Source organism: Eleginops maclovinus, chromosome 7, assembly GCF_036324505.1.
Source record: "Eleginops maclovinus isolate JMC-PN-2008 ecotype Puerto Natales chromosome 7, JC_Emac_rtc_rv5, whole genome shotgun sequence".
NCBI lineage: Eukaryota > Metazoa > Chordata > Actinopteri > Perciformes > Eleginopidae > Eleginops > Eleginops maclovinus.
The window spans coordinates 2,320,401-2,347,627 of record NC_086355.1 but is presented as its reverse complement, the minus strand read 5'-3'; the positions used below and the strand labels follow the sequence as shown (position 1 = coordinate 2,347,627).

Sequence of the window (27,227 nt, the reverse complement as noted above, 5' to 3'; positions counted from 1 at the left end):
GCCCTATTCTGGAGATGGAAATCCTTAAAACCGGTCTAAGATATCATCATGTATCATACTGTTTTATTTTATTAGTACTTTATTGATCCTAAGTGGGAAATTGTTGACTTTTAATTGAGTTTCCTAGACACCTTCCCAGAGACACAGATATATGAATTAAAATAACAAGTTTCTGACCGACAGAAATATTGTCTTCTGGGGAAAATCTGCATTTTGGTTTGAAGGCGCACGTCCACAGTAAGAGGGACCCTGATATCTGGTTTAGAAAACAACCTTGCAACTGAATAAGTAAATAAATAATCAGTAAAAAGGTATATATCTATATATTATCTATGGTATACACCTATTTACAGACCAACCTACCGCAAAATAAACCTCCTAAAATGTATGTTCTTATTATAAAACGTATAAAACACCTGTCCTTTCTTCCACCTGTGGATTAATACATATCTGACGCTCTTGTTATGTATCACCACTATGGTGCACCTGGGACTGAATCAATACACCTGGAAAACCAGAGATCCAGTGCACCCGATACTGATGCTGTTATATTAACATATAAAAAGGAACAGCAGCTCCGTTCACTGGAAAATAGAAGACGTTATTATCCAGGAAATGTTGTGCACCGACAAAAGCCATCTTCTGAGTATTGTGGAGTGTGTGTGTGTGTGTGTGTGTGTGTGTGTGTGTGTGTGTGAGTGTGTGTGTGTGTGAGATGTATTTACTGTGGAAACAAAATCTTTCCAATGTCACACCTGAGTTCACATTACACCATGTGGGAAGTTATGGATAAAGTTTGAGTTTCTGCAGAGGGAATGTAAGTCAATATAAAGTCCTCGCAGGAACATAAAAGTGTGTGTGTGTGTGTGTGTGTGTGTGTGTGTGTGTGTGTGTGTGTGTGTGTGTGTGTGTGTGTGTGTGTGTGTGTGTGTGTGTGTGTGTGTGTGTGTGTGTGTGTGGTAATTTAGAGCTCACTTAATGTGCACTGAGGTCTGAGACTGCAGCTCACATCATTCTGTCTCTGACCATAAATCTTGGCATTTCTCTCTCTGGTTAACCTTTCCCTTCCCTTCATTTCTTTCTCATTTCTTCCTTTATTGCTTTTCTTCCAGAACATTCAGCTCCCTTCATTATGCTCCGGCACAAAAAAACACATCAGAGCCCAGACATCTGTACCGCATGTATCCAAAACTTATTCAAGCAAAGCAATTATAATAAATACTCTATTTATTCGACTCTTTTTATCTCAAAAAGGCTGGAAAATGTAGTTTAAAGAAGCCCTACTAGGCTTTATGCGGGTTTTCTCTTTCCCGTAGTGTGTTCTATAGGTTTTAGTGCATGTAAATGGTCTGCAAAGGCTAAAATCCCTGTGTTCCCTCCAGAAGTAAGACATAGTTGTTGATATATCAGAGTGAAGAATAAAGAAATGCACAGCCAAACACGTAATGAAACGCCTCAATCAAGAGAGAGGGGATAATGAGGCGATGGTTTTGCATTCAAGTGTGTGTGTGTGTGTGTGTGTGTGTGTGTGTGTGTGTGTGTGTGTGTGTGCATCTATTGTATAAAATGTGAGCAGCTGTGTGTCAATGTCTCTGGTGCCAGATAATGAGCTGAGTAGAAGAGCTCCTGCCCTGAGAGGAAACACACACACACACACACACACACACACACACACACACACACACACACACACACACACACACACACACACACACACACACACACACACACACACACACACACACACACACACACACACACACACACACACACACACACACACACACACACACGTCTCACCTCCTATGAGCATGGTGCAGATGGAGAAGATCTTCTCAGAGTCCGTGTTTGCCGACACATTCCCGAACCCCACGCTGGTGAGGCTGCTCAGGGCGAAGTACAGCGATGTGACGTAGCTGCTCCGCATCGAGGGCCCCCCTCCCAGCACCCCGAAGCCCCCGCCCCCGCCGCCACTGCCGCCTGTCCCCGGCACGGACACATTCCCTGGCATGCTGGCGTTCATTTGGCTGGAGTTCCAGGAGCTCTGACCCGCGACCTCTGACCCCGACACGTCCCACTGGCTGCTGTTGGCCGGGAGGCCGCTGATGGTGGCGGAGAACAGCGTCGTCAGGGGGGGCAGGAAGTAGGGGGTCCCCAGGCGCTTAGCCAGCTCATAGAGCCAACCTGAGAGAGACAGGGAGAGGAATTCATTCAAAAAGGAATCTCTTAAACTCATCACGGACACGTCTTTGAGTCGCTTGACATAAATATGTTAAAGCGTCCTGATTTTCTTCCTGCACCAGTTTGGAAAATACTGAATGAACTCTTTCGAGGACACATGACAAGTGTGTATGGCAGGAGGTTTGATTACCTAGAAGAGAGGCAGGACACGCTGTTTCAGGCGTATGATAGCTATGTGATCATCATGATGATTCAGCCTCTAGAGCTGGGCCCCTCACTACAGGTGTACAGGTGCTTTGCTTCGTAGGGTAATTTATAATGTGAGATAAATCAATATATTGAAACAGAACATTAAATTATATAATTCACTGTTTCCCAACGGACCAGATTTTGAACTTCCGGTCGTCCCGGATGTTATTGCTTTTAGCCTCAGTTAGCATGTAGCCTATATTGCATCGTATATATGAGTAGAAGGAGAATGACGCGTGGAGTTACATACTAAACACACCGCCTCTACCTGTCACTCACTGATGCTGCAATATTACTAATATTACTACCTCAGAAGAGTTGGATAATAAGATATCAGAAACAGAGACGTCATGAGAGGCTGAGCAAAACGAGCCATGGACCCGCCTCTGTCGACGTCAGCCAATAGAAGAAGATGACGAAGTCAGAGGTGCCAAAGACCCGCCCCCCGTTGCTACTAACCAATCAGAGAAGACGAGACCGGAAGGACCTTAAGAGTAGAAAACCACTTGAAAGGTTTGAGGTCAGCCCTTCTTCCTACGCTGCTGCAGACACATGTCCACTCCGAAGTGGACTGTGGACCAGTTAAAGGAGAAGACCTCGACCGAGCGTCCTCTGTAAACTTATTATATCATTGTGTTAATAAATCCTGCTAAATTTAGAGGAGAAGTCTCTTGGATTCTTTCAGACCACCCTACTATAGAATATAGAAGCCTACATAAGTTTACAAAATCAATCAACTGAATGATTCTTGATGCTTGAAAATGCTATCACCCATGACTGCATTTATTGGAGTTGACTTATGGCTCATCAATACTACTGTTTTAAATATGTGTGCTTATATATTTAAGAAGTTCAATACAAGAAAAAGCACACGTTTCATATTCCATTATAAAATATGCTGAGGGCCGATTCAAAATTGACCACAGGCCCCCGGGCTGTAGTGTGGTCACCCCTGCTCTAGAGAGATAGTCATGTGATCATTTTGACGGGGCCTCCGCCGATCTGAGGGAAGCATTGTGCTTCGAACCGGTATTCCTCCCTGCTGTGACGGTGTAACGCCCTCTCTCGTATATCAGCATGTGAAGGACGCAGTTTGAGGAGCTAGTTGTACTCTGCTGTTTGTGAGGACTACTTCCATTCTTGCAGGGATAGTAAATACACGTATGCACTTTTTATTGCCCTAATTTACTTCCTTATTTCTGTATGTCTTGCATAGTGTGTTGTAGTATGTTGCTGTAGGAGGACACTAGGACTTGGGTTTTAATTGCCAACAATTTGATAACCAACATCCTGAATCTTCATCCTGAAACAAGACATACATTCCTACTTTAGCCCATTTAGTTACATACTTCCTTAAGTTAGGCATTAAGTGCTGTATTCAAACTCCACCTAACGTATTACATACACAGTTAGTTTAATGGTACCTCCAAAACCATGCAATCAACTTAAAGTGTGATGCTTTGTTAGAGAGTAAAGGTCCTGTTTAACCCTAACCCTGCTTGGATTCACCAGTCATTTAAATAAATGCATCCTGACTTGCACACACTTACACTCAATACAGTTTTACAGATTTTGCACAGGATAATAACTTGTGTACAGAATATATTATCTTTTGCACCTAGGATTTTGTAACCTTTGGGGATCCAAACACTGCTGAAGGACACATTATGCGTATTATGCAAATAGAAATGCATGCCACTCAGCTTCAGAGGAAGGTAAACGTAAAGAGAAAGAAGATGGGAATGGACGAGGAAAGGACGAAAGAAGGAGAAAGCTTAAAGTAGGAATTGAGGAAGGAGAATAAATGAATGAGAAACCGTGTTTGTGGGTTGAGATCCGGCTGAGAATCGGAAAAAGGGACATGAATAATACAATAAGGATGCACCATTGATCTCTAGCATTGAACACGTCAGGCAGAGGCAGCCTCGACCTCGTGTGTGTGTGTGTGTGTGTGTGTGTGTGTGTGTGTGTGTGTGTGTGTGTGTGTGTGTGTGTGTGTGTGTGTGTGTGTGTGTGTGTGTGTGTGTGTGTGTGTGTGTGTGTGTGTGTGTGTGTGTGTGTTTTCAGACAGTGAGATCAGGCTGGCAGCATTAATAAGCAGAGGTGACAGGCGAGCTGTGAACAGAGTCCCAGTGAAGCAGCTAAACCAACAACATTAGAGGCTGCACCACCTGAGCAGTTTCCTAATCACTCCGTCATTAGGACAACTTAACCACGGCCTCGCTGCCGGGGGAAAAGTGGACCTGACCGAGCTGCGATTCTGCATGCATGTCAGGCCAGGAACACGTAAAAAATAAACTAAAAGAATCTCTTTTATCTCGTCGGTGCGTACGGGAACGTGAACGGCATTGCTGATGTGGCTTTTATAACATATAAGAGACTTTAGGCTGCAGGATTTTCTGTGTAGTCTGATTTCCTATGCTTCTAACTGAGTGATCTTATCCCGCTCAGCCTCCCTATAGTGGCAGCTTATCAAAGAGGAATTGGATAAACATATTTAAGCATTTCCTCTGAAACCATCCGACCGCCTTGAGTTAATCAATAACTGTGATGATGGACGGTTTGATTCCCCTCCATTAATGTTTAATTTACTGACGCACAGAGGCTGAAACTCATCAATAATTCAGCTACCAGACAGAACAGGGATCGTCAATGAGCAACCTTAAAATAACGATCAGTATTTCATGTTTTATGAGACTTTACGTATCAAATCCTTGGTTCTATTTTTACAGATTCTAACCACTGGAACAGATGTGCGGTCAGCCAATCAAGAAGTTAATAAACCGCTATGAGTTTAAGGGGTTCATTGAAGCTTAATTGATCATCAATAGTTGTTGTAAGTCTCTACTTTGTGGGATTACATTTGAGGATTAAAACTAAAATATATGATCAACCAGTTTCCCTCTCAGTCGTTATTACTGTAGGTCGTTCTTAAACCAATCCAAACAGAGTCCTGCAGTAAACCCTGCTTTAATGAAGGGTTATAATATGTTTGGTGTTGTTGGAGCTATATCTGTATCTATATCATTTAATAGTTCAACATTTACTTTAGTACATGTATTATGATTGTGTGTTCTTATTTAAGGTAATTGAAGTAGCTCTATGCTTTTATTTTGAAGGCTTGTTTTTTGTATATATTGGACACAGAGGGTGTTGGGATTGGACGCGATTACTCGCTACAGGTGTTGCTGAACTGTACGATCATCAAGACTCTGAAGAGGTGGTTTTTCTGAGGAAACTCTTCACGGTGAATCCTCTCTGCTTCTGTTCATGGTGCTGGTTTCTGCTCCCTGTGTAACGAGCAGACGAGCTGTCCGTGGTGCTGAACCTCTGCCTCCTACTACAGTCCATACAGCAGCAACATTCTGGTACACAATCAGGGTGTATAAGCTATATAAATGCTGTGTTCTGTGAAATGGTATTGATAACATTTAACCAGAACTCCACCAGGGTATAAAAACAGGCTGTCAGGATGCTAAACTCTCTCCCCATTGGACGTGGATTTGATATATTTTGTATATATTTGAATTGTTATTCCTCGGGATTGTGTTTAAACAGCATCTCCCAGTCTACATCTCACACACAGAAGATTGACAGTAAAGCTTTGATGTTGTATAGCAGCAGAGGAAACACACTTCTTAATAAAAGGAGACCTTTTCATTTTAACAAAGTCAACTATGACGCTCCAGCTACACCTGTAGTGTCAGTTTTGCACGTGTACCGCCGCCTCTACTAGACGAGGTAATTGGGATGTAAGTAAAGGTCAGTGGACGTAGCATAAGGAGTATCCAATTCTACATGGAGGAGGTTTAGGTAGGTGGATGCTAACTTTCATGCAGGAATCCACTGTTTGTGTAGCCTGGTCCTACCAGACTCTCGTACTACATTTCCTTTGTGCAGAGAGTCTGGCCACTCTCCAATGACAAGTGTTAACTTACTTGAAGGCGGGTACTCTGTTGAAGTTTAAAACTATTGGATCTGCCCAGTGCCACTCTGGATCTGCAATAACCAATCGCTAACGTTTGGTCGTGGCGTACATCATTCGCTGGAACCGACCGGACATCATGGCCACCAACAAAACTCATCAAAAATAGCTTCGCTCGCATCTTTCACCGCCGCCATTACTAAACTACAGCTCAAACTAGCGCACAACCTCAACGTCATCGTTCTTAGCCACTCCCTCTGGTCGCTGATTGGACCGCCAAAAATTTGGCCGGAGAAAACCCAACGATGTAAGTGAAAGCCCAGACGTCCTACTGAAGCGAAATCGAAATTGAGCGGGAGTGCGTAGAGGGCAGAGCCAGGCTACTGTGTGTGTCCCGTCATTCAACACTGAATCATCCTCAATGACGTGCAGGTTATCTTGCATAATGAACTCCAGAACGCAACTTTGCACCAAGCAACAAACCCAAAACATGACCTTCTGTGTTGTAAGCATATAGACACATGTTCTATAACTTACAACAGGCAAGTGATGTGTGGAAGTGTGTTGGAGTTCCCTGAATGATGAAAAATGTGGAGCTTTCTCTCCATCAGTTTAAAAAAGGACATGGGAATAAATTCTGCTCAGATATTTTCTGGTGTTTTCTCGCGACGTCTGCTTGTAAACTCACTCCCTCTTTTGACACACATGAAGATGGATGTCCACAAAGGCCAGACCTCATGGAAAAACTCCTACTTGAGCACGAGCAAGTGAAATTGCTTTCAGGTGAGAGTGTTTTTCTTATCAGGGTTAAGCGAGCCTCCTGTGAGCTTGTCAGACTCGACAGAGGAAAGCAGACACATTTGATTGTGGAAACAGCGGCGCAGTGTCTCAGCTGCTGGCTTTTTTTTTTACTGCTGCGGCAAAAATGACAACACTACAGAAAAGGAGCATATACTGGATGTGTTTTCAGTCACACAGAGTACAAGAACCACACAGCAAATTGATCAGGAATCGATTCAGATTTGGATCTTTGAGCAGGAAATGATAGTGGCATTTGCAGCATAAAATCTTATCAATGCACATCCCTGATTTAACCACTAATGAGGGATGTTAGAAATAACAAAAGTAAACAACAACAGCACTTCAAGGGGCTGCAGGATGTGAAAAAGTGTCCTTACGGTTTCAAAATGAAGATATCAAATAAGGAAACGGTTTATCGGGGTTGTTTTGGCTCGACTGACAGCAGTAGGAAGTTTACCGGTTGCTTCTAAAAGTAATTTTGTTTTTATGGCTCTCAACAACTAGAGCTATACCATAATATACTGTACCCAAAGCTTCATTTAAAAAATGCATAAAATACTCATTATTTAAAGGGAAAAGCAGCCCCATCAAACAGCAGTAGATACTGAGTGTTATTTCAAATGCAAAGTCATCAGGAATCATTCAGGGACTCGATATAGATATATTTGATAGATCTTAAAGCAGGAAATGATGATGGTATTTATATCAATAAAGTCTTGAATCCCATTCAAATCATTCATTAGGTGTCTTAGCAATAAGAAAAGGACAGAATGAAACCCGATGTAGTACTGTAGGGAAGCTGTGTTTCTCCAAACGGTGTCATTGTGGTTTTTTAAAATAAAGATATTAAGAAATGAAGGAAAGGGTAGAGTATGTGTGAGGTCATTTTAGCTTTACTGTATTGACCTGCTTGTCTCTCATGGCTCCACTGCCAGAAAATGCACAAAGGCAAAAGGAAAAACAGGCAAACTACAGCCAAAAATGTCCAAAGATGGACAGTTTCACCTGTATAGAAGTCTATGAGAAAATGTGCCTACTTCTCACATCGTTCGTTAACATTTCACTGATTAGTTGATGGTCTCAACCTCTAGTTTCAACTCCTCTCCAATGTCTCCTGAGGATCACTTGAGCTGCTGCAGGACATTTGTTTATCACAGCTCTTAAAAACGTAAAAGCTCATGTAGAAACGAGCAGCATGCATGAAAAAAACAATTTCTTCATCTGTTTTTCCCTCCAGCACTGCACCGCCGTGGCTCCACTGCCACTTTATTATTGACATGCTTGCCCTGCAGACGGAACAGTGCCTGGGCAGAGTGCCTGCCACTTGACTGACAGACGTTATGTACACGCCGATATCATCGTGTTATTGTAAATCACAGCCGGTGTCACGGGAAGGTCAGACCGCACACCGATCTCCTCTCCTGGAGTCCCTGCGTCCGTCTGGATAATAAATCGAGGGACGGCTGACATGAAAATTGACTGCGGCGTTACTGTCTGTCATTATGTGGCTGGCTGAAAGGATAATAATAGGTGGGAACAAATCAATGAGCAAGAGAGAGAGAGAGTGGGAGAAAGCGAGGTAGAATCGGCAGAGAAGCAACAGGTTTCCACATCAGCCGGAAAAACATGCTTATTATCCGGCTGATGCTCGGCTGGGATAACAGACTGGTGTTGATCTTTGCCCCCCCGCTTCTTTGCACACTGCATGTTCCTGTTTATCATATTGTATTCCAGATTGTCACGTCATCCTGGAGGAGTTGAGATCCTCCACAGGGAGATGCTCGATGAATATCAACAAAGCTACGTTTTATTAAAAGCATCGTTCTGCATAACTGCGTCGCCTTTGATGTGGATGCAGAAATTACTGACATTACTCTGCTGCGGTGTCTGTCTTTCAAACAGTACGAGGTATGTGGACGTGGCTGAAGCTGAAATAGGGAAGATTTCTAAGTAAGAATATACACAAAGAGAGGCTGGAATGAGATCAGCATTTGGGAACACTCAAAATGTTTTCCCGGGGACAGAGATTAGAGAATAATTGAGAAAACTGATGGAGTATCCAATCTTACATTTGTTTAATTTGCCCAAATGTAATTCCGGTGTCTGGCACAGGCAGGATGTTTTATATTACAGTGCAAATTAAAAACGTGTACACTAAAAGCTCTCCACCCGGAGGAAATGGAACATGCAGCCACCACTCCCGACCCCCAGACACTATCTATAGAGTGCACAGTTTACTGAATGAAGCTACTTCACTGATCGAGGTCTGAGTACTTTAATCCTTTTTAAATCGAACCACCAGGTTATTTGGACTATGGGATAGAGGAACAAGTGGATAAAATGCATAAAAGCAGAAGAAAAACACCCAAAATGTTCGAAGTTTCAAGAAGAAATCCAATTGTATAGAAGACTATGAGAAATTGTCCCTACTTCTTACTTGATTTATTACCCCAGTAAACATACTACTGATTAGTGTATGGTCTCTATCCCTAGTTTAAGGTCTTCTTCAATTCAACTTGATGTTTATTTGTTGAAATTTGTTGAAATTTAGAGTGAAATAGACGATAAAACAAAGTGGACTTTAAGGCGGAGCTAACATTTGATGGACATGCCGCTAACAGTGTGGTATGTCTTTTCGTCCTAAAACTTTAACATTTTACGGTTGGTTTTTCAGTCCATAAAAGCAAATTGGGCCTAAAATATGACATTTGTTCATGTTTTGATTTTGCTGCACCCTCTTGTCACTCACAGAGCTAAAAGAAACAAGATTTCTCCGCCCAAAAAGCCTAAATTAAGACTTCAAAACTGTCGTCTACACGCTAATACGTGATGTGAAGTCCGGGTGATTATGTCGACTTCTTATAAACAGTCTACGGATCAAACCCCGAGTACTGACCGATATCCCAGGAGCCAGCACTTTCGATCTCCTTGCGGCCGATGAAGTACCAGACGCAGGCCATCCAGTGGGCCAGCAGCGCGAACATGGACATGAGCAGCGTCAGGACCACGGCGCTGTACTGGGAGTACCGCTCCAACTTCTGCAGGAGGCGCAGCAACCGCAGGAGGCGCACCGTCTTCAGGAGGTGAACCCCGAAGTACTGCAAGGAGAGGGAGACACACAACAGAGCTTTAGGGACGCTTAGATAGAACGTCTGATCATTTTCAAATGACATCAATATTGTTTTTTCTAGCATCGCAGCACAGTCACAGAAAATACACCTGAACTCCAGGAGAAAAATGTACAAAACGACAAAAAGGAATAAAACTAACAGAAATAATGAAGTTTATAGACAACAAAACATACAAATGAGGAAACATAGAGTGATGTTTAATCAGTAATTCACAGAAAAAAGATCAGCTTTAATAAAATGACAGAAAATAACTGCAATATTACATCAAAAAAATCTAAACTTTAATCAAATTATATTTAAATATCCCAGTATCAGGCAGCTCTAAAATAAAAAATGAAATTACAATATAGACAATCCAATTAAATAATAATAAATAATACAAATAAAATATAATATTTAGGACATGAAACAATTTATAATATCATTCAAAACTGAACTTATGAATAGTATCCTAATACTTCATTTTATAAGTAGGGGTTTGGTCTATTACAGCGTATACTAACTTATTCTGTATATTCATATTGTGTGTGTTGATGCAGGTATTCTATAAATATACATTTGTAGATGTAATGTAATTTGAGATCAATAAAGTAAGATTCAAAAATATTCAATTCATTCATAAAATACTCAATGATCTAAACGACGGCTGGGTGTCTTTATTTAATCTCCCTTCATGTGCTATGAATATTCTATAAGTGGAGTTTAATTCAAGAGATGAATAATAAATCAGGTAAAACTAAGTGCTCCATTTGCATGAAGAAATATATCGATTATTTTAGGATGATTGAAACACTGATGAGCGCTCTAACAGCAGATTGGCTCGGTGCCATTTGTTTGCCTGTTAAGCCTCCATTTAGACGAGATGTTGATCTAATAAATCCACATGGGAGCCAAAAACATCGCGCATTCATCTTCCGTTTCCCCTCATTTGGCCGGCTGCCATGGGTGTGTTAGTGTGGCTAATGGATGCAGGAGGCGGAGTGTGTGCGTCCTTCCCAGGAAGAAGGAGCAGGATGAGTCCCTCTGTGGACGCAAACACTCACCACGCTGACGTTGAAGGCGTACAGAAGGTCGAAGGGCAGCGCGGCGATCAGGTCCACAAACAGCCAGGTGGTGACGTAGTGAACGCAGATGGAGCGGGCGTCGTACACCACCTGACCCGACGTGCTCACAAACGTGGTCCGAAAGTTGAGCAGGATGTCTGCAGAGGGCGACAGCAATCAGAAACTGGTTTATTGCAACGTTTGCATACAAGGAATTAGCTTTGGGGTATAATGGTTTGCATTTTAGAGGAATTAGATTGTAAAAAAAGGAGGAAATATTTTACATTTAAAAAAGAGAGAAATATAAAGATAAAAAAAGTAAGAGCAAAAATAGAAGAAGAATGAGAGTAAAAATATTTCTGGGTAATAAGCGAGCAATGAGACGTAATGGTCTGTCGTGAACGCCTCATATCCGTTAAGTGCTCTGTAGGCATCATTAAAAACTTCTTCATCTGAACTTCGTTCGTGACTGATGAGCCTCTCAGAGACGGGCTGTTTCATTGACTTCCTGTCAGGAGGCGGGAGATACATCGACGGACAAAGAGACGATCCGTGCAATCGTTAAGCTCTGGTGTCGTAACGAGAGCGCTTATTGAACAACTGGTACCAGCAGCGCTCAAGAGATCATTTGTCTCTAACCTCTCACCATGTAACAGGAAAAGCAGCGTGTTCAGGACAGTACATATACTTTACTGTAGTCAAATGTATGTGTGCTTCTTTTATTTGCTGTAGGGATCTGCAACTAAACCCTTTCATCATTATCAATTAATATATCTTTCTGGCGTTATAAGAGCCAGCAGTGGCTCAGTCAGTAGGGGCTTGGACTGGGAATCGTACGGTTGGCCGGTTCAAGTCCCCGAACAGACTTGAAATATGGAAAGTGGACTGCTACTTGCAGAGGTCCCAGTTCACCTCCTAGGCCCTGCTGTGGTGCCCTTGAGCACGGCACCGGACACCTCCAATCCCCCCTCCCCATTGCTCCCCAGGCGCTGCACAATAGCTGCCCACTGCTCTGGTGGGGCGGTGGTGGCGAAGTCCATAGGGGCTTGGCCTGGGAACTGGAAGGTCACCAGTTCAAGTCCCCGAAAGACCAAGTGCCACCGTGGTGTCCCTGAGCAAGACACTGGTTACCTACACTGCTCCCCGGGCGCGTACATAATGGCAGCCCACTGCTCCTAACACTAGGATGGGTCAAATGCAGAGACCGCATTTCGTTGTCCTAGTACTTGTACTCTGTGCAATGACAAGTTGAATCTTCAATCTTCCCAGTACTGGGATGTGTTAAATGCAGAGGACACATTTCACTGTGTCTCATGTGTGCATGTATGTGACAATAAAGAGGGTTTCATCCGATTCTATCTTCTAAGTCTATAAAACGTCAGAAAATAATGAGAAATCTCCATCCCTAACCCTTAAAGTCGTAGATGCATGTTTTACAGTCTGCTTTACAAGCTTTAGTTCCTTTTCAGATCAAGATATCCAAAGAAAACTTGTGATCGGACATAAAACCTGATTTTATGATGTGTGTTAAAGATTTAACGACCCATAAACATATAGAGCATTTTAAATCTGCTCCACCTGAACCAGCTCATACATTAAAGTTCTGTTTATGCATTTATAAGTTAATGCTCCACTAAAAAAGGTCCAGTAATGGGAAGCAACAGTCTGTCTCTGGCAAACATACAGGTAGGATCAAAAGTCAACAAGGTGTTGTGGCTTGGAGAAAGTGTGCAAGTCTTCGATGAACCTGTCTTTCTGATTTCAGTGATTATAATACTTTAGCTTTTGCAGCATTGTGTTGATGACACTTTAGGACTTATGCTCAATTGAGATTTTCAAATAAGGATTTGTACATCAGTAAATTACTGAAGGATGTCTTTAAAATATTGACCCATCTAGTTTCATCTATACTATAAGAGGAAGGTCAACAGATTGTATTCTTAAATGAACTTTTTCTACATCGTTGCAATTAAATAAAGTAACTTCCAATAAATGAAACTCATCGACCTATGGAAACATTTAAAAATAGGGACTCTTTTCCAAAAGACCTTAGATTTGTACTCTATCTGACAATCCAATCATCCATCCTCTTCCTCACCTAAAATAAAGAGGATCTCCACGAGGATGTCGCTGACGCTGGGTGGGCTCCGTGGGGCGGTGCTGCTCCCCTCGTCCCGCCCCCCCACCACGGTGAAGCACACGTTGTACGGCACGGTGACGGCCACGTAGAAGGTCGCCAGCAGAATCAACCAATCCCAGCCGGCCTTGAAGGTGCCGTAGTGGAGCAGGATGAAGCGGGACTTCTGGATGGCGGCCACCTTGTACTCGGGGATCGGAGGCTTGTCTCCGAACATGTTCTGGACGGGATACCGGAGAGGAAGAGGTTAATGAAACACCTGCACACAATCACACGCTGTTGAGCTGAACCTCTTCAGGATGATGTTGTGCAGCCTCCTGGAAACCCTCAGAAGTGTGACAGAGATTCCAGTCACGATCTGAAGGTTTCCAAGCGGGTCAAGTGCTACTTCTACGGTGTGTGTACAGAAAGGATTCACAGGAGGGTTCTGTTGAATGCTAAATTGCAGGGAAACTGAAAGTGTGTTGTATTGCAAAGAAAAAGCTGAAATAAAATGGTGTCAAATAAAGGGGACATGATTCTCATGGCAAGACATTTATTGGGAACAAATGGATGGTTATCTTGCACATACAATATTTCCCCCATGACATACTACTGTATACCTGTATGTTATGAAAGGAAATACATATGTTTTGTGTCCCTTTCAATCATACAGTTGTTTGTTTTTCCCCCATGTGGACGCTATTTATTGTAAGAAGAGATTGTATGGCAAATATCACCTTCAGAAAGAATACGTTAGTAGAGAATAAGGACAAAGATACAGAGGGTTGCACATTTCAAAGGTTATGCTGCAAAATATGTGCAAACAATATCCTTAAAATACGGTTTGAACCTCATGTTTTCTAATGGTTTCACTTGTTTTTAATATGCTAAATAAAAACTAGCAAACAAATACCCAGAATAATGATCCTAAAAGTCGTTGATTCCTCTACAAGTGGGCGTCTCCCTTGCAGGATGCAAACTGCACAGCTCTGCATGTTGCTTTTATCACTGACATCAGCTCTTTTACCCCAAAGTCAAACACAAGTGAGCTCATCCAGACGACCTTCACACCATCTGCCCGCTCCACTGCGGCAGATATAGAGTGTGGTGACGCTGGGCCACGTAAATTGGTTAGAAAACCCAGGTGAACCTCGGGAAGCAACTGCACAAACTGCTATTTGTTGTTAAGAAGTCCATAACTTTGAACTCCATCTGGATTAAAGAGCCTTTGAAGACTCTGTGTTGTTGTTGTTGTACGACCTGTAGGGGTTTTAAAAAGTTGGATTGTATTTTATTTATCTTTACCTCTGTGACTTGAATAAAGTTATCAGTGCAAAAATAGTACAAAGGTAGAAATAATGAGAGGCAGTTTGGGATGCAATACATGTTCTGGCAACCAGACATGTTGTTCCTCCACGAAGATGAGATGAAATAAAATCAGAATACTTTGTTTATCCCGAGGGGGTAATCATAATTAGTTTTAGAAATAAAAAAGAATAGTTAAATAAATAAAAAATGTAAATAAAATAGAATAATAGAAATTATATTAAAAATGTTAATTATGATAAATAAAATATTCATACAAACATAAGAAAGTAAAGAAAAACGTGCACATTGCGTACAATTTCAACAAAAAATACATGTGTAAAAAATGTGTTCAAAGCACTTAGGGAAATAGAATTTGAATCAGAATATTTTATTTATTTATTTGTATTATTTAGAATAAAATTAGAAAAGTAAAATGAAAAGATACAAAATAAAATGAATCCCCAAAAACCTAATAAAACATGTTATTAAATTAGAACCTTTGGGTACAATTTGCACATTGCGTCTCACCTCTGCACCAGGAAACTAACTTAAAGCAGATGCAGGTGAACTTACATTGTTGAGCTTCAGTTTGCTCTTGTCCTGTTTCTGCAGGTGTCCTGACAGGTGATACAGCACCGCTCTGCTGCGCCGCCGGTTGGTGTTGAAGCCTGGAGGGCGAGTGACCTGATGCACCTCCAGACCCGTCTCCTCGTCTGTGGAGGACATGGGAACATGTTGAGACAAAACCCAATCCACAGTCTGAGAGTTTAGAGCAAGTCTCTCTAATCCCAGAGATGCTTTAACACCTCTCTCATCATTGTGAGTGAAGCAGTCTGTGGTCTCTTACCATCTGCTCACATGTTTAGGGTTACATTCCTGATCATACAGCCAGTGCTGTCCTCCTCTCAAGTGTAGGTGTAAATATTTGATGTGATATTGACCTGCTGCCTGCCTTTGTGTCTCTTTATCGACTAAACACTGTGTTCTCAAGGTAAAATACGAAGCTCTGGGCTGAGATCCAGATCTGTATTTACAGAACACAGTCAACAATAACCCATCTCCAACACCTCTTCCACGTCGTCCTTAACAAAGGATAAGAGCAGGTATGGTAAAGGTAACATCGATCCCACAGCAGACACATTAAGGGAGTGGTTTTCTGTTAAGCCATCATCAAGGAGGACCATCTTTTTCTTGCCCTCTCCATTTCCACTTTTCATTTCCTATTATGATTGTCCCTCTGTCTGTCCATAATATGACGCCCGCCTAACGGAATCAGTTTCATATTCAGCCAGTAAATCTGATTTGTCCATCAGATCTAGGTTGGATTTCAAAAAGTTGTTGCAGCACGGAGAAACTAACCCCGGCTGCTGGGACTCTGTCTGTCTGTATGTACGCCAAGGTACCTAAGGTAGGTTGTAGGTTATTTACACGTCCAATACCAACACATACTTGACATAAACAAGGAGTTAATATGTCTGAGGAAAGCTTCAAAGAACAAACAATAAGGGGAAAGTAGTTGTTGTGGTTTTCTGGCTTGGTGAAGAATAGTCCACTGTGCACGAGAGCGAGGGAAATATCATGATGACATTATTACTACGTATTGAAGCACTCTGTATTTATGACTATCCTGCAATAAATGTCTTTATTCAATGTGCATTTTAGTTTTGCTTCCATAATAGCATCTATCTACTATTAATAAGATTATTCACATTTACTTTGTTTACAATTTATTTTATTAATATTTATTTGGTTTGCAGATTTTCCCTTTTTTTTAATTAATTAATTTATGTAAATTGTATTGTTTATTTTGTTTTCTTCTTATTGTTATTTATTTTGTTTTATTATTATTATTATTTATTTTGTTTTATTATTATTATTATTATTATTATTATTTTGTTTTATTATTATTATTATTTATTTTTGTTTTCTTCTTCTTATTATTATTAATTTTGTTTTATTATTATTATTTATTTTGTTTTATTATTATTATTATTTATTTTGTTTTATTATTATTATTATTTATTTTTGTTTTCTTATTATTATTATTATTTATTTTGTTTTATTATTATTATTTATTTTGTTTTATTATTATTATTATTTATTTTGTTTTATTATTATTATTATTATTTATTTTGTTTTATTATTATTATTATTTATTTTGTTTTATTATTATTATTATTATTATTATTTTGTTTTATTATTATTATTATTTATTTTTGTTTTCTTCTTCTTCTTATTATTTATTTTGTTTTATTATTATTATTTATTTTGTTTTATTATTATTTATTTTGTTTTATTATTATTATTATTTATTTTGTTTTATTATTATTATTTTGTTTTATTATTATTATTATTTATTTTGTTTTATTATTATTATTTATTTTGTTTTATTATTATTATTATTTATTTTGTTTTATTATTATTATTATTTATTTTGTTTTATTATTATTATTATTTATTTTGTTTTATTATTATTATTATTTATTTTGTTTTATTTCTGTATTATTTATTTATTCACATAAAAACTCATTTGGCATGTTTAAGTTGATTTAATTTCCACTAAATTACATACTTTTAATATATTTTAAACAAAGTCTGATAAAAACAATTCAATCAAAAGTAGAAAACCAACAGAAACTTCATTAAAGCAGCGTCTTCTTTCCACTGAGAGAGGAAGGAAGCGGCTGAATGCAGTGTCATTGTGTGGGAACATGATTTTAGGAGACGGGGTTGTCAATTATGACTCATCCAGCTGAATAACACAATAACACCATTATAAATGTCTCAGAAATCCAGCTTTTTTTGCCAGTATTATCTAATTAAACCTCATTTTTTTCTCCATGACTCATAGCCAATTGACACCAGCGGATGTGTGCAGTTATCCACACTTAGAGACGATGATGGCTTTCCGAGCACTTTGGAGTGCGGCAAATGGCTTTCGCCTTTAGACATGGTCGGACCGATGTGGTCAACCTTTGAAGACTAACATTTAAAAGCCTCCGATTTGGACATTGTGGATACATAATTAACAAAAGTGAGGAGCAAAGTAAAACTGAACAAAAAACAAGTCCTTTGAAAGGCGACCACAATGTTCCAATTAACTTTGATTGACAGCTGAAACAGGTAAAGTATCGACCTGTCAATTACAACGAAGCCCCGCCCCTAAAGCATACACTGCTTTATCTTCTAATTAACTATAGAATTTGACCCTAATTTACTAAATAAACATCATGCTATATTTAAGAGGACTTATATTAGAGACTTGGAACATAAAGTCATGAGGGAAGTGTCTCCCGAGGGGAAAAGATCAAGTAAGAAGTGCAGTCGTTTTCTCATAGGCTTCTATGCAATCTGACTTCCACCAGTGGAGTCGCCCCCTGCTGGCCATTAGTAATAAAGCAGGCTTAAGGCACTGGTTTATCTTTAAATATTCAGAGGTTGCTGCTTGGGTTGGACAATGTTTTATACACACTTCTTTATTTGGAGACAACCTAAAATAATGGAAAATGGAAATGACACTTCTTTTCATTTGGCCTGAAGTTGGATGAATGCCACTCTCCCGCCTGCAGGAAGAAACTGGTCGAACCCGAGAACAAGTCTGGCAATTAATCCTCCATAAAACAATATATTTCTTAGGGATGCTTAAAGATTTATTCTGCACCCCGAAGAAGACAGAGCCAGTCCACCTGTTTGCAGCCACACTTTTGGCAGACAGACGACAGAGCGGCGTTGGTTATCATACAAACTCTCGATTCTTATCGTCCGAAATGTCAAACTGCTGCTTTAATGGGGTTATAAATACCCTGATTCACCCAGGAGGCGGGGGAGGCAACACACGGAGATAACAGCACGACGCCCCCGTCTCAGGGTCATTGTTCACCTGCACATGTTCACCTGCGACGGATCAACATGTGATTACAGCTGGCGGATAAGGGAATGCAATACAAATAAGAAGATGGTATTTGCACGCCTCGGGGAGGGTTCTGATGAAGGGATTACACGGTGTGTTCTCGGGGGATGCATGAGTGAAATAAAATAGAATGGCTATCAATGGATTACATTATTAAAAACAGTGTGTGTGTGTGTGTGTGTGCGTGTGTGTGTGTGTGTGTGTGCGTGTGTGTGTGTGTGCTTTTAGAGGACATTTTTCAATTGCTTATGGGACAACTAAAGCTATATATCGCTAAGCAATCATAAATTAAATGCAGTTAAAGAAAGAGGAAGATAATCGGGTATTTCTCACAGGACTGTAAACCCGTCTAACTTACCACTAGCTGCTAGCTTGATAGCTTTAAGTAATAACAATAGCCGTGTTTTTGTCTACTTTTCTCCTGATATGTTGACGTTCATACAGATTATTTTAGGGGAGCTGCTTTGGAGTGAAATCTAAATGGACCGGCTGTCAGTTTAACCGATTTGACAATTTTCCCTCTGTGATTCAGTGACTTCTGGAGCTAGTGTTGCTAGTTACTATCATTGGGAAAGAGGTGGCAGGAGCAGCAGCTGGGTTTTGGGATTGGAAAGATGTACTTTTATTTCCAACAGAGCATCCTCCAAACATAACTAATCATTGTTTGTTATGTGGGGGGCTAGAGCTGCACAATGCAAAGTAAAAGTGGTGAATATCTCAATATGACTAGCATGTAATGTACTCAGTGTTTCCTTTCTGCAACAAAGTGCTTGTTGAATTGTAACTTGAAGAAGGATAGTTTCCTACTCATACGCTCCTTCAACACTTCTATGATGCATGGACGATAAAAAGGATATATATTGAAGCTTTAAAGGGGAGTGTTTGAGAGATTCCAGGCTGAAGTGCCTCCTCTTAAAGAAAGGTTTTGAGAATCCTAAATCAATAAATAGGTTCCTTTCTTGCCAGATTTAGCCACTATTGAAGCCAACGCTGCTAGCTACTTTCATTGGGAAAGAGGTGGCAGGAGCAGCAGCTGGGTTTTGGGATTGGAACAATGTAAAAAGCTTTGAGTTACGAATACACGTTAAAAGACAGGAAAACCTCCAATCATAACGAACTATGGCTCGTTATATGGGTTGCACAATACAAGGGAAAATATATGCAATAAAGTTGGTGAATATCCCAATATCAGTAGCTATGCATAGACAGACTGCAACAAAGTGCTGAATGGTGACTTGAAGAAGGATAGTTATTGCAGTTTCCTGCTCACACGCTCCGTCAACACTTCAGTGCTGCATGGCTGATAAAAAAGGATGTATATTGAAGCATCCTCTTAAAGGAAAATGAAGGTTTTGAGGAACATTAATCAATAAATAGGTTCCTTTCTTGCCAGATGTATCCACTATTGAAGCCAACGCTGCTAGCTACTTTAATTGTAATAGAACTGGCAAAAACAGGCTGGGTTTTTTGGTTGGATGATCACAAAACACTAGCTGTCTTCTGCCTATTTCCATCCCCTGCTTTAAGGCCACATTGAACATGTACTCCATGTCCATCATTCTCATTGACTGATTCATAAAAAGGCACATCACGCTTAGCTAAGTGCCAGAAACGAGTCGCTCATCCGGTCGCTCCCGCCGAGGAGCCGGAGCAGGTAAACAGTTTTGGACATCTCATAAATGTCACTGACTTTTTCCTTTTGTTCTCACATGCATGGTTTAATTTAGCCGGGTGTTATGTTAATGGTTCTTAGTCATGCCATTTAAATCCCCCTTTGTCTTTCTCTCGCCTTTCAGTCCCCACTATTTCGTTGTTTGCCCACCCCCACTGCGCTGCAAATCTGGTGGCTTGTATTTGAAAACCTAGCAGCTCATGCGGTTTGTAAAGCAGAGTTTATGAAAGCGGGCTTCAAAGGAAAAGCAATGAGAGATTCAGCCAATGAGAGAGCCTGTGCACGAGAGTTGAAAATGAGGTATACTTAAAGCTGCTGCGCCTTCCCAGGAAACAGTACGGACATAAAGAACTACACTTTTAAACACTCATCCTAAGACTGTGATTACTCTGAGTCTGCATGATTATTTTACACAGTCACTATTGATCCCTCAAACACTCGGCAGTGTCGGCTGGCGACAGGACTCAGAAGATGTTAATGTTTCGATAGCTGTGAATGTTTGCAGTGTAAAGTCTGCAGGTTATTGGCCAGATGTTTAGTCTTAATTGTAATTGGCCAGAGCATCTTAGGCTAGAGGGACGAAGCTAATAATTGAGCGGCTTTAACCTGGCTTTAGACGTACTAACCTACAGGCAGCCTATCCTGGCAAATTACACTTTATCTTCTGAAGCTAAACTACTAAACATGACTTATTTTTCAACAGTCAAAGCATTAATATTAAGTCCTTCAAATGAGCAGACAAATGAATTGTAATTGCCCTAAATTAATGTGTTTTATTTGCATTTGGATTTATATTTTTCATTCCTCTGGATTTCTTTTGATCCAATCACAGGAAAATAATTAGGTAAATAAATCAAGTATTTAAAATAAAATAAAATAAGACAAAGCGCTTCTTATTCTCTCATTTTATCACCATTTTGATGACAGTCTCACTAATCTCAGACACAATAAAACATTCAAATCGATCCATTGATTTTCATTTCCATTAACGTCAACACTGAGAAAATAAGTGCAGTTTGAATATTGCTATTAATCACTTTAATCTTTATTAATTGCTGCTTGATTGCATGATTTCAAATTGTGACGAGGATTATCAGAAGCTGCGTGTGAAATATTTACATTTTAGAGTGTGCACATTATCAGAAAGCATGATGAATATTAATGTGATATCTAATTGAAGGACACTTTTCTTCTAATCCGGATGAGATTCACACTTCCTCTTTAATTGTCTCCTTATTGTTGTTGGTAGCAGCGGCAGTAAACAGCTGAAAGGCACAACGTTGATTAAATTGATCTTTAAACTACACAGCCAGGATGACTAAGCCGTCATGGAGGATTGTGAGGAAGCCTCGTTTTATTAGAATCAGCCACAAACTAGTTAGAGTAACACGGTGACATCATGGGAATATAAATATGGTGTTTCAGAACATGTGGATTATAGAGAGCGTCTCCTAATGTGTGTTTTTCAACCTTTTACTATGTAGATCAGACGATATATGACTTCATATATTGCATTTAAAGCATCTTTAACTCATGATAGGCTAAGGGGGCGGGACATCTCTAAGAGCTTGAGCAATCACAACAAGAACTGGGCTCTGGTTTCAGACAGAGGGTGAAAAGAGGGGCAGTAGCACAGGCAGTATGAGAAAAATAAAGAGCTTTCTGAACATTAAAGCATGTCCCAGGAGAGACGCTACACACTGATATATATATTAAGTCCTCTTTTAAGCATTTTCTCTGGAGCTTTTAAGTGCACCTCTTGGTCTTCTGCAGCCTTCACAGACGATGCAAACCACCAGAACTAAAAGGAGTTATTGTTGAGATGAACTCACCCGTGTCAGGCCCGTGCTCTGGATCCTGGTTCTTCTTCTTGTCCGTGATGTCCTTGTGGGACACCAGGAACAGAACCACCTCCCCCTTTTCATTTTTAATGGGTACAATGTCCAGCAGGCACCAGAACTGTGTACCTGGAGAGAGAGAGAAACACAGAGGGAAGCAGACAGTCAGGGTATCATTCCCACGTTGAAGTACATTAAACTCGACCAAGGGGCCTCAGACATTCCATATTTAGGAAGTTGTTCTCTTGACCTCTTGAGCTTTAAGTCATCATTTTGGAAACAACTTGGATGCTATAAAGAAAGAGTGTTGTATATAATCGCTCGGGGTGTGTTTATTCAGATTATTTTTGACAACAGCCTTAACGCCCAGTTGCAAAATGTAAGTCAAACACGCATCCGCTAACGTGCTCAGCTCCAAAATCTAATTCCTCAGACCATGCTGCATCTCTCCAACAAGTCAAATATATTATTGGATCCTAATCATACGTGCATTAATGAGTTAATCACGTTGATGTTGCAGCTGGTAAAGGTTGAGCTCATTATAATTACTCTGCTGGATCGCCTGTGGATTCCCCCGGGGATCCACAGCATTTTATGCAAATGTATAATAGAACACCTTTAAGTTGTTTAATAAATGCACTGGTGTGAAATGTACAAATATTTGCCTCCAAAATATAGAATGAAGTTGCAGAGAAGTACCTTAATATTGTACTTCAAAATGCACCAAATCTAAATGAATCTCAGAACAAGATCAATCAGGAGGAGCGTCTTCATATCCTGTCATTCACATATTTCCATCTTACAAGTCTCTGTGATTGAATTACATCTTGTGTTTCGATCCCTGTGCTTTTCGTGTGAAACAAATACTAAAGTTAACCCTAAAAACACGCTGACATTATCAGTTTCCTGCAGTTCACTTGCACTATTTAGTTCCTCATTTCTTCTATATCTTATATGCTGCACTATTGGAGGAGCTTAGGAGTTCAAATGTTTTTCCCATCATGCATTTCACAATAAAACCATTGCATCCTGCATGTTGCATCCCCCGAAAAGAGAGTGAAGTAAAAGTATGATGTGACTGTCAATGTGTCTCTCCACCCCCCCTACGGTTTGCACATTATTTATGAAGAGACAGGAATTGCAATGACCTCTCGCGATCGCATTACTTTTCTCCCCATCACGTGGCCACCATATATTCCGTTACAGTCCGAAGTACCTGCGGCAATAATCAGACCGAGTTCAAAGCGACCCTTCAAACCTGCATCAAACACTGATTTCTCCCGTGTCATTAATAACCTCAGATCCCCCAGTGAGTAGTGCGGTGTGCAGAGGGAGATTGCATGAAAAATAGATCCACTTCAAAGCTGTGCAGGTCCGTGAATCAAGTGTAAACTCTCTCTCACACACACACACACACACACACACACACAGACACACACACACACACACACACACACACACACACACACACACACACACACACACACACACACACACACACACACACACACACACACACACACACACACACACACACACACCTGTAACACCTGAGATATGTGAGATTCTCCCGAGCGCTGCACCGGGAGCTTTTAGGCTCTGAACGCATTTGTTACCTCCACAGGACATGCATCATTTAAGCCGTCTGTATGTGAGGACGTTACTAAGAGGAGTCCGGCAGATGCTCTGAATCTGAATGAGATCGGTGTTAAAACCAGGTCCTCGTCAAAAAACATAGAAAAAAAACAGAGTTTGTCCAAGATTTCAGTAACTTATCAACAGCACTTTCCATTTCATGCTACTTCTACTCCTCTACAGTTCAGATGTAAACTGTGTACTTCTACTCCACTACATTTATTTAATCCCTTTAGTTGCTAGGCAGATTAGGATTAATGATGGTAAATATAATCTCCTTTAAATCAGACTTTAGTTCACCTGCAGTAAATCCAGCAGCTACCCTGCAGTATACAAAGCCATTCAAACTAGCTGGACCTTTACCAGCTCTGAGAACACTTTAATGATCAATCATTATAAAACATATCAGAGATATTATTCTGAAATGGACCAATCAGACAATGACTACTTTTACTGTCGCTACTTTAAGTACATTTAGATGAGAGTACTTTCTACTTTCACTGGAGGAACATTTAGAATACTTTCACTGTGACAGAGTATTCCTACACTCTGGTACTTCTACTTTACTCAAGTACAAGATCTGAGTACTTCTACTTTACTCAAGAACAAGACCTGAGTACTTCTACTTTACTCAAGAACAAGACCTGAGTACTTCTACTTTTACTCAAGTACAAGATCTGAGTACTTCTACTTTACTCAAGAACAAGACCTGAGTACTTCTACTTTACTCAAGTACAAGATCTGAGTACTTCTACTTTACTCAAGTACAAGATCTGAGTACTTCTACTTTACTCAAGTACAAGACCTGAGTACTTCTACTTTACTCAAGTACAAGACCTGAGTACTTCTACTTTAACTCAAGAACAAGACCTGAGTACTTCTACTTTACTCAAGTACAAGATCTGAGTACTTCTACTTTACTCAAGAACAAGACCTGAGTACTTCTACTTTACTCAAGTACAAGATCTGAGTACTTCTACTTTACTCAAGTACAAGACCTGAGTACTTCTACTTTACTCAAGTACAAGACCTGAGTACTTCTACTTTACTCAAGAACAAGACCTGAGTACTTCTACTTTACTCAAGTACAAGATCTGAGTACTTCTACTTTACTCAAGAACAAGACCTGAGTACTTCTACTTTACTCAAGTACAAGATCTGAGTACTTCTACTTTACTCAAGTACAAGACCTGAGTACTTCTACTTTACTCAAGTACAAGATCTGAGTACTTCTACTTTACTCAAGAACAAGACCTGAGTACTTCTACTTTACTCAAGTACAAGATCTGAGTACTTCTACTTTACTCAAGTACAAGATCTGAGTACTTCTACTTTACTCAAGTACAAGACCTGAGTACTTCTACTTTACTCAAGTACAAGATCTGAGTACTTCTACTTTACTCAAGTACAAGATCTGAGTACTTCTACTTTACTCAAATACAAGATCTGAGTACTTCTACTTTACTCAAATACAAGATCTGAGTACTTCTACTTTACTCAAATACAAGACCTGAGTACTTCTACTTTACTCAAGTACAAGACCTGAGTACTTCTACTTTTACTCAAGTACAAGACCTGAGTACTTCTACTTTTACTCAAGTACAAGACCTGAGTACTTCTACTTTACTCAAGTACAAGATCTGAGTACTTCTACTTTACTCAAGTACAAGACCTGAGTACTTCTACTTTACTCAAATACAAGATCTGAGTACTTCTACTTTACTCAAATACAAGATCTGAGTACTTCTACTTTACTCAAATACAAGATCTGAGTACTTCTACTTTACTCAAATACAAGATCTGAGTACTTCTACTTTACTCAAATACAAGATCTGAGTACTTCTACTTTACTCAAATACAAGATCTGAGTACTTCTACTTTACTCAAATTCAAGTTCTGAGTACTTCTACTTTACTCAAATACAAGATCTGAGTACTTCTACTTTACTCAAATACAAGTTCTGAGTACTTCTACTTTACTCAAATACAAGATCTGAGTACTTCTACTTTACTCAAGTACAAGACCTGAGTACTTCTACTTTTACTCAAGTACAAGACCTGAGTACTTCTACTTTACTCAAGTACAAGATCTGAGTACTTCTACTTTACTCAAGTACAAGATCTGAGTACTTCTACTTTACTCAAGTACAAGATCTGAGTACTTCTACTTTACTCAAGTACAAGATCTGGGTACTTCTACTTTACTCAAGTACAAGACCTGAGTACTTCTACTTTACTCAAGTACAAGATCTGCGTACTTCTACTTTTACTCAAGTACCAGACCTGAGTACTTCTACTTTTACTCAAGTACAAGACCTGAGTACTTCTACTTTTACTCGAGTACTTTTCCTACCTCTACCGTTATGATGAAGGTGTTATAGATATAGAGTTTAACTGATTTCTGTAAACATTCTATGTCTTTTGTGGATTATTTTACACCACGGAGCAAAGTGAATCCATGATACCCACACAGTGTTGTATATCCACCCATTCTGCTTCGGGTCTTTGGTGGGATTAGCTGACTTTATGGAAACTGCAGAATGGTTTCAGCCTTATCTGTGTGTAACCATGTGAGGGATGTAAGCCCCTGCTACATAAATACATAACATCGGGATAAAAGCAGCTGTTTGGGTGTTCTGTTACTGCACCTGTAATCTGTGCATGCTGCGGGACCAACGCTCTGCAGGGGATCACGCATGTAAGTATTGCATATGAACGAGAGGCGATGGACGGACTTAATAAAAACATCAGGGATGAGGTGCTGGAACAGCAGCACGTAAAACAACATGTCCTGCCTCTCCATGCATTCACATGAGTAAGGTCATTGTTATACATGTATATCGATTATTTATCATGTTACTATTAGAGCACGGCCTTCCCAGATTTGACAGAGATCTCCTCCTCTCCGAAAGAAATGGACACGATGAATAAAACAAGTACACATAATAAACTCAGCAGGAAAGATCTGCGCTTCTGGAGGATGGAGGAGCTGTAACTAAAGTTTGCTCCGCTTGTTTCTTTGCTAACTTCAGATCCACAAGTTTGGGAAGTTTTTCCTGAGAGCCTTATTATCCACAGAGGTCTATTCCTTTCCGAAACAAGTGGACCTGCAATTAATACCCGTTAAAATCACTGAATAAAGGAGATCACCCGGTGTGTCTCCGCTGTTTGGTTTGTCGCTAAGGTTAGCTCATCGCCCAATGACTAAAATCCTCTATCCAGTTAAGGAAATGTATCAAGGCTTATATTTTAAAGCGTAAAAGCGTGACCTAATACTGGATAAAAGGGCTTCTTGTGACAGATATCCATAACACTAATGCACGCACAGAGTCTTCACAAGAAAACAAATGAAATCACTGTTAACTCAATTAAAGTTCGACATTTCTCTGAGTTTAAAAACGATTTGAACAATCAGG

The 27,227-nt window shown here is 40.1% G+C and overlaps 1 protein-coding gene across 1 annotated transcript in view; it reads right to left on the bottom strand.

Moving 5' to 3' along the window:
• kcnh3 (potassium voltage-gated channel, subfamily H (eag-related), member 3) overlaps positions 1-27,227 on the bottom strand; it is a 138,366-nt gene that overhangs the window by 27,230 nt on the left and 83,909 nt on the right. The window contains exons 3-8 of the mRNA XM_063888740.1: positions 22,172-22,306; positions 15,331-15,470; positions 13,429-13,687; positions 11,331-11,488; positions 10,053-10,254; positions 1,801-2,184 (exon numbers count right to left, since the gene is read on the bottom strand). Of these exons, the coding sequence (XP_063744810.1) occupies positions 1,801-2,184; positions 10,053-10,254; positions 11,331-11,488; positions 13,429-13,687; positions 15,331-15,470; positions 22,172-22,306 (1,278 nt within the window). The remainder of the gene's footprint in view (positions 1-1,800; positions 2,185-10,052; positions 10,255-11,330; positions 11,489-13,428; positions 13,688-15,330; positions 15,471-22,171; positions 22,307-27,227) is intronic.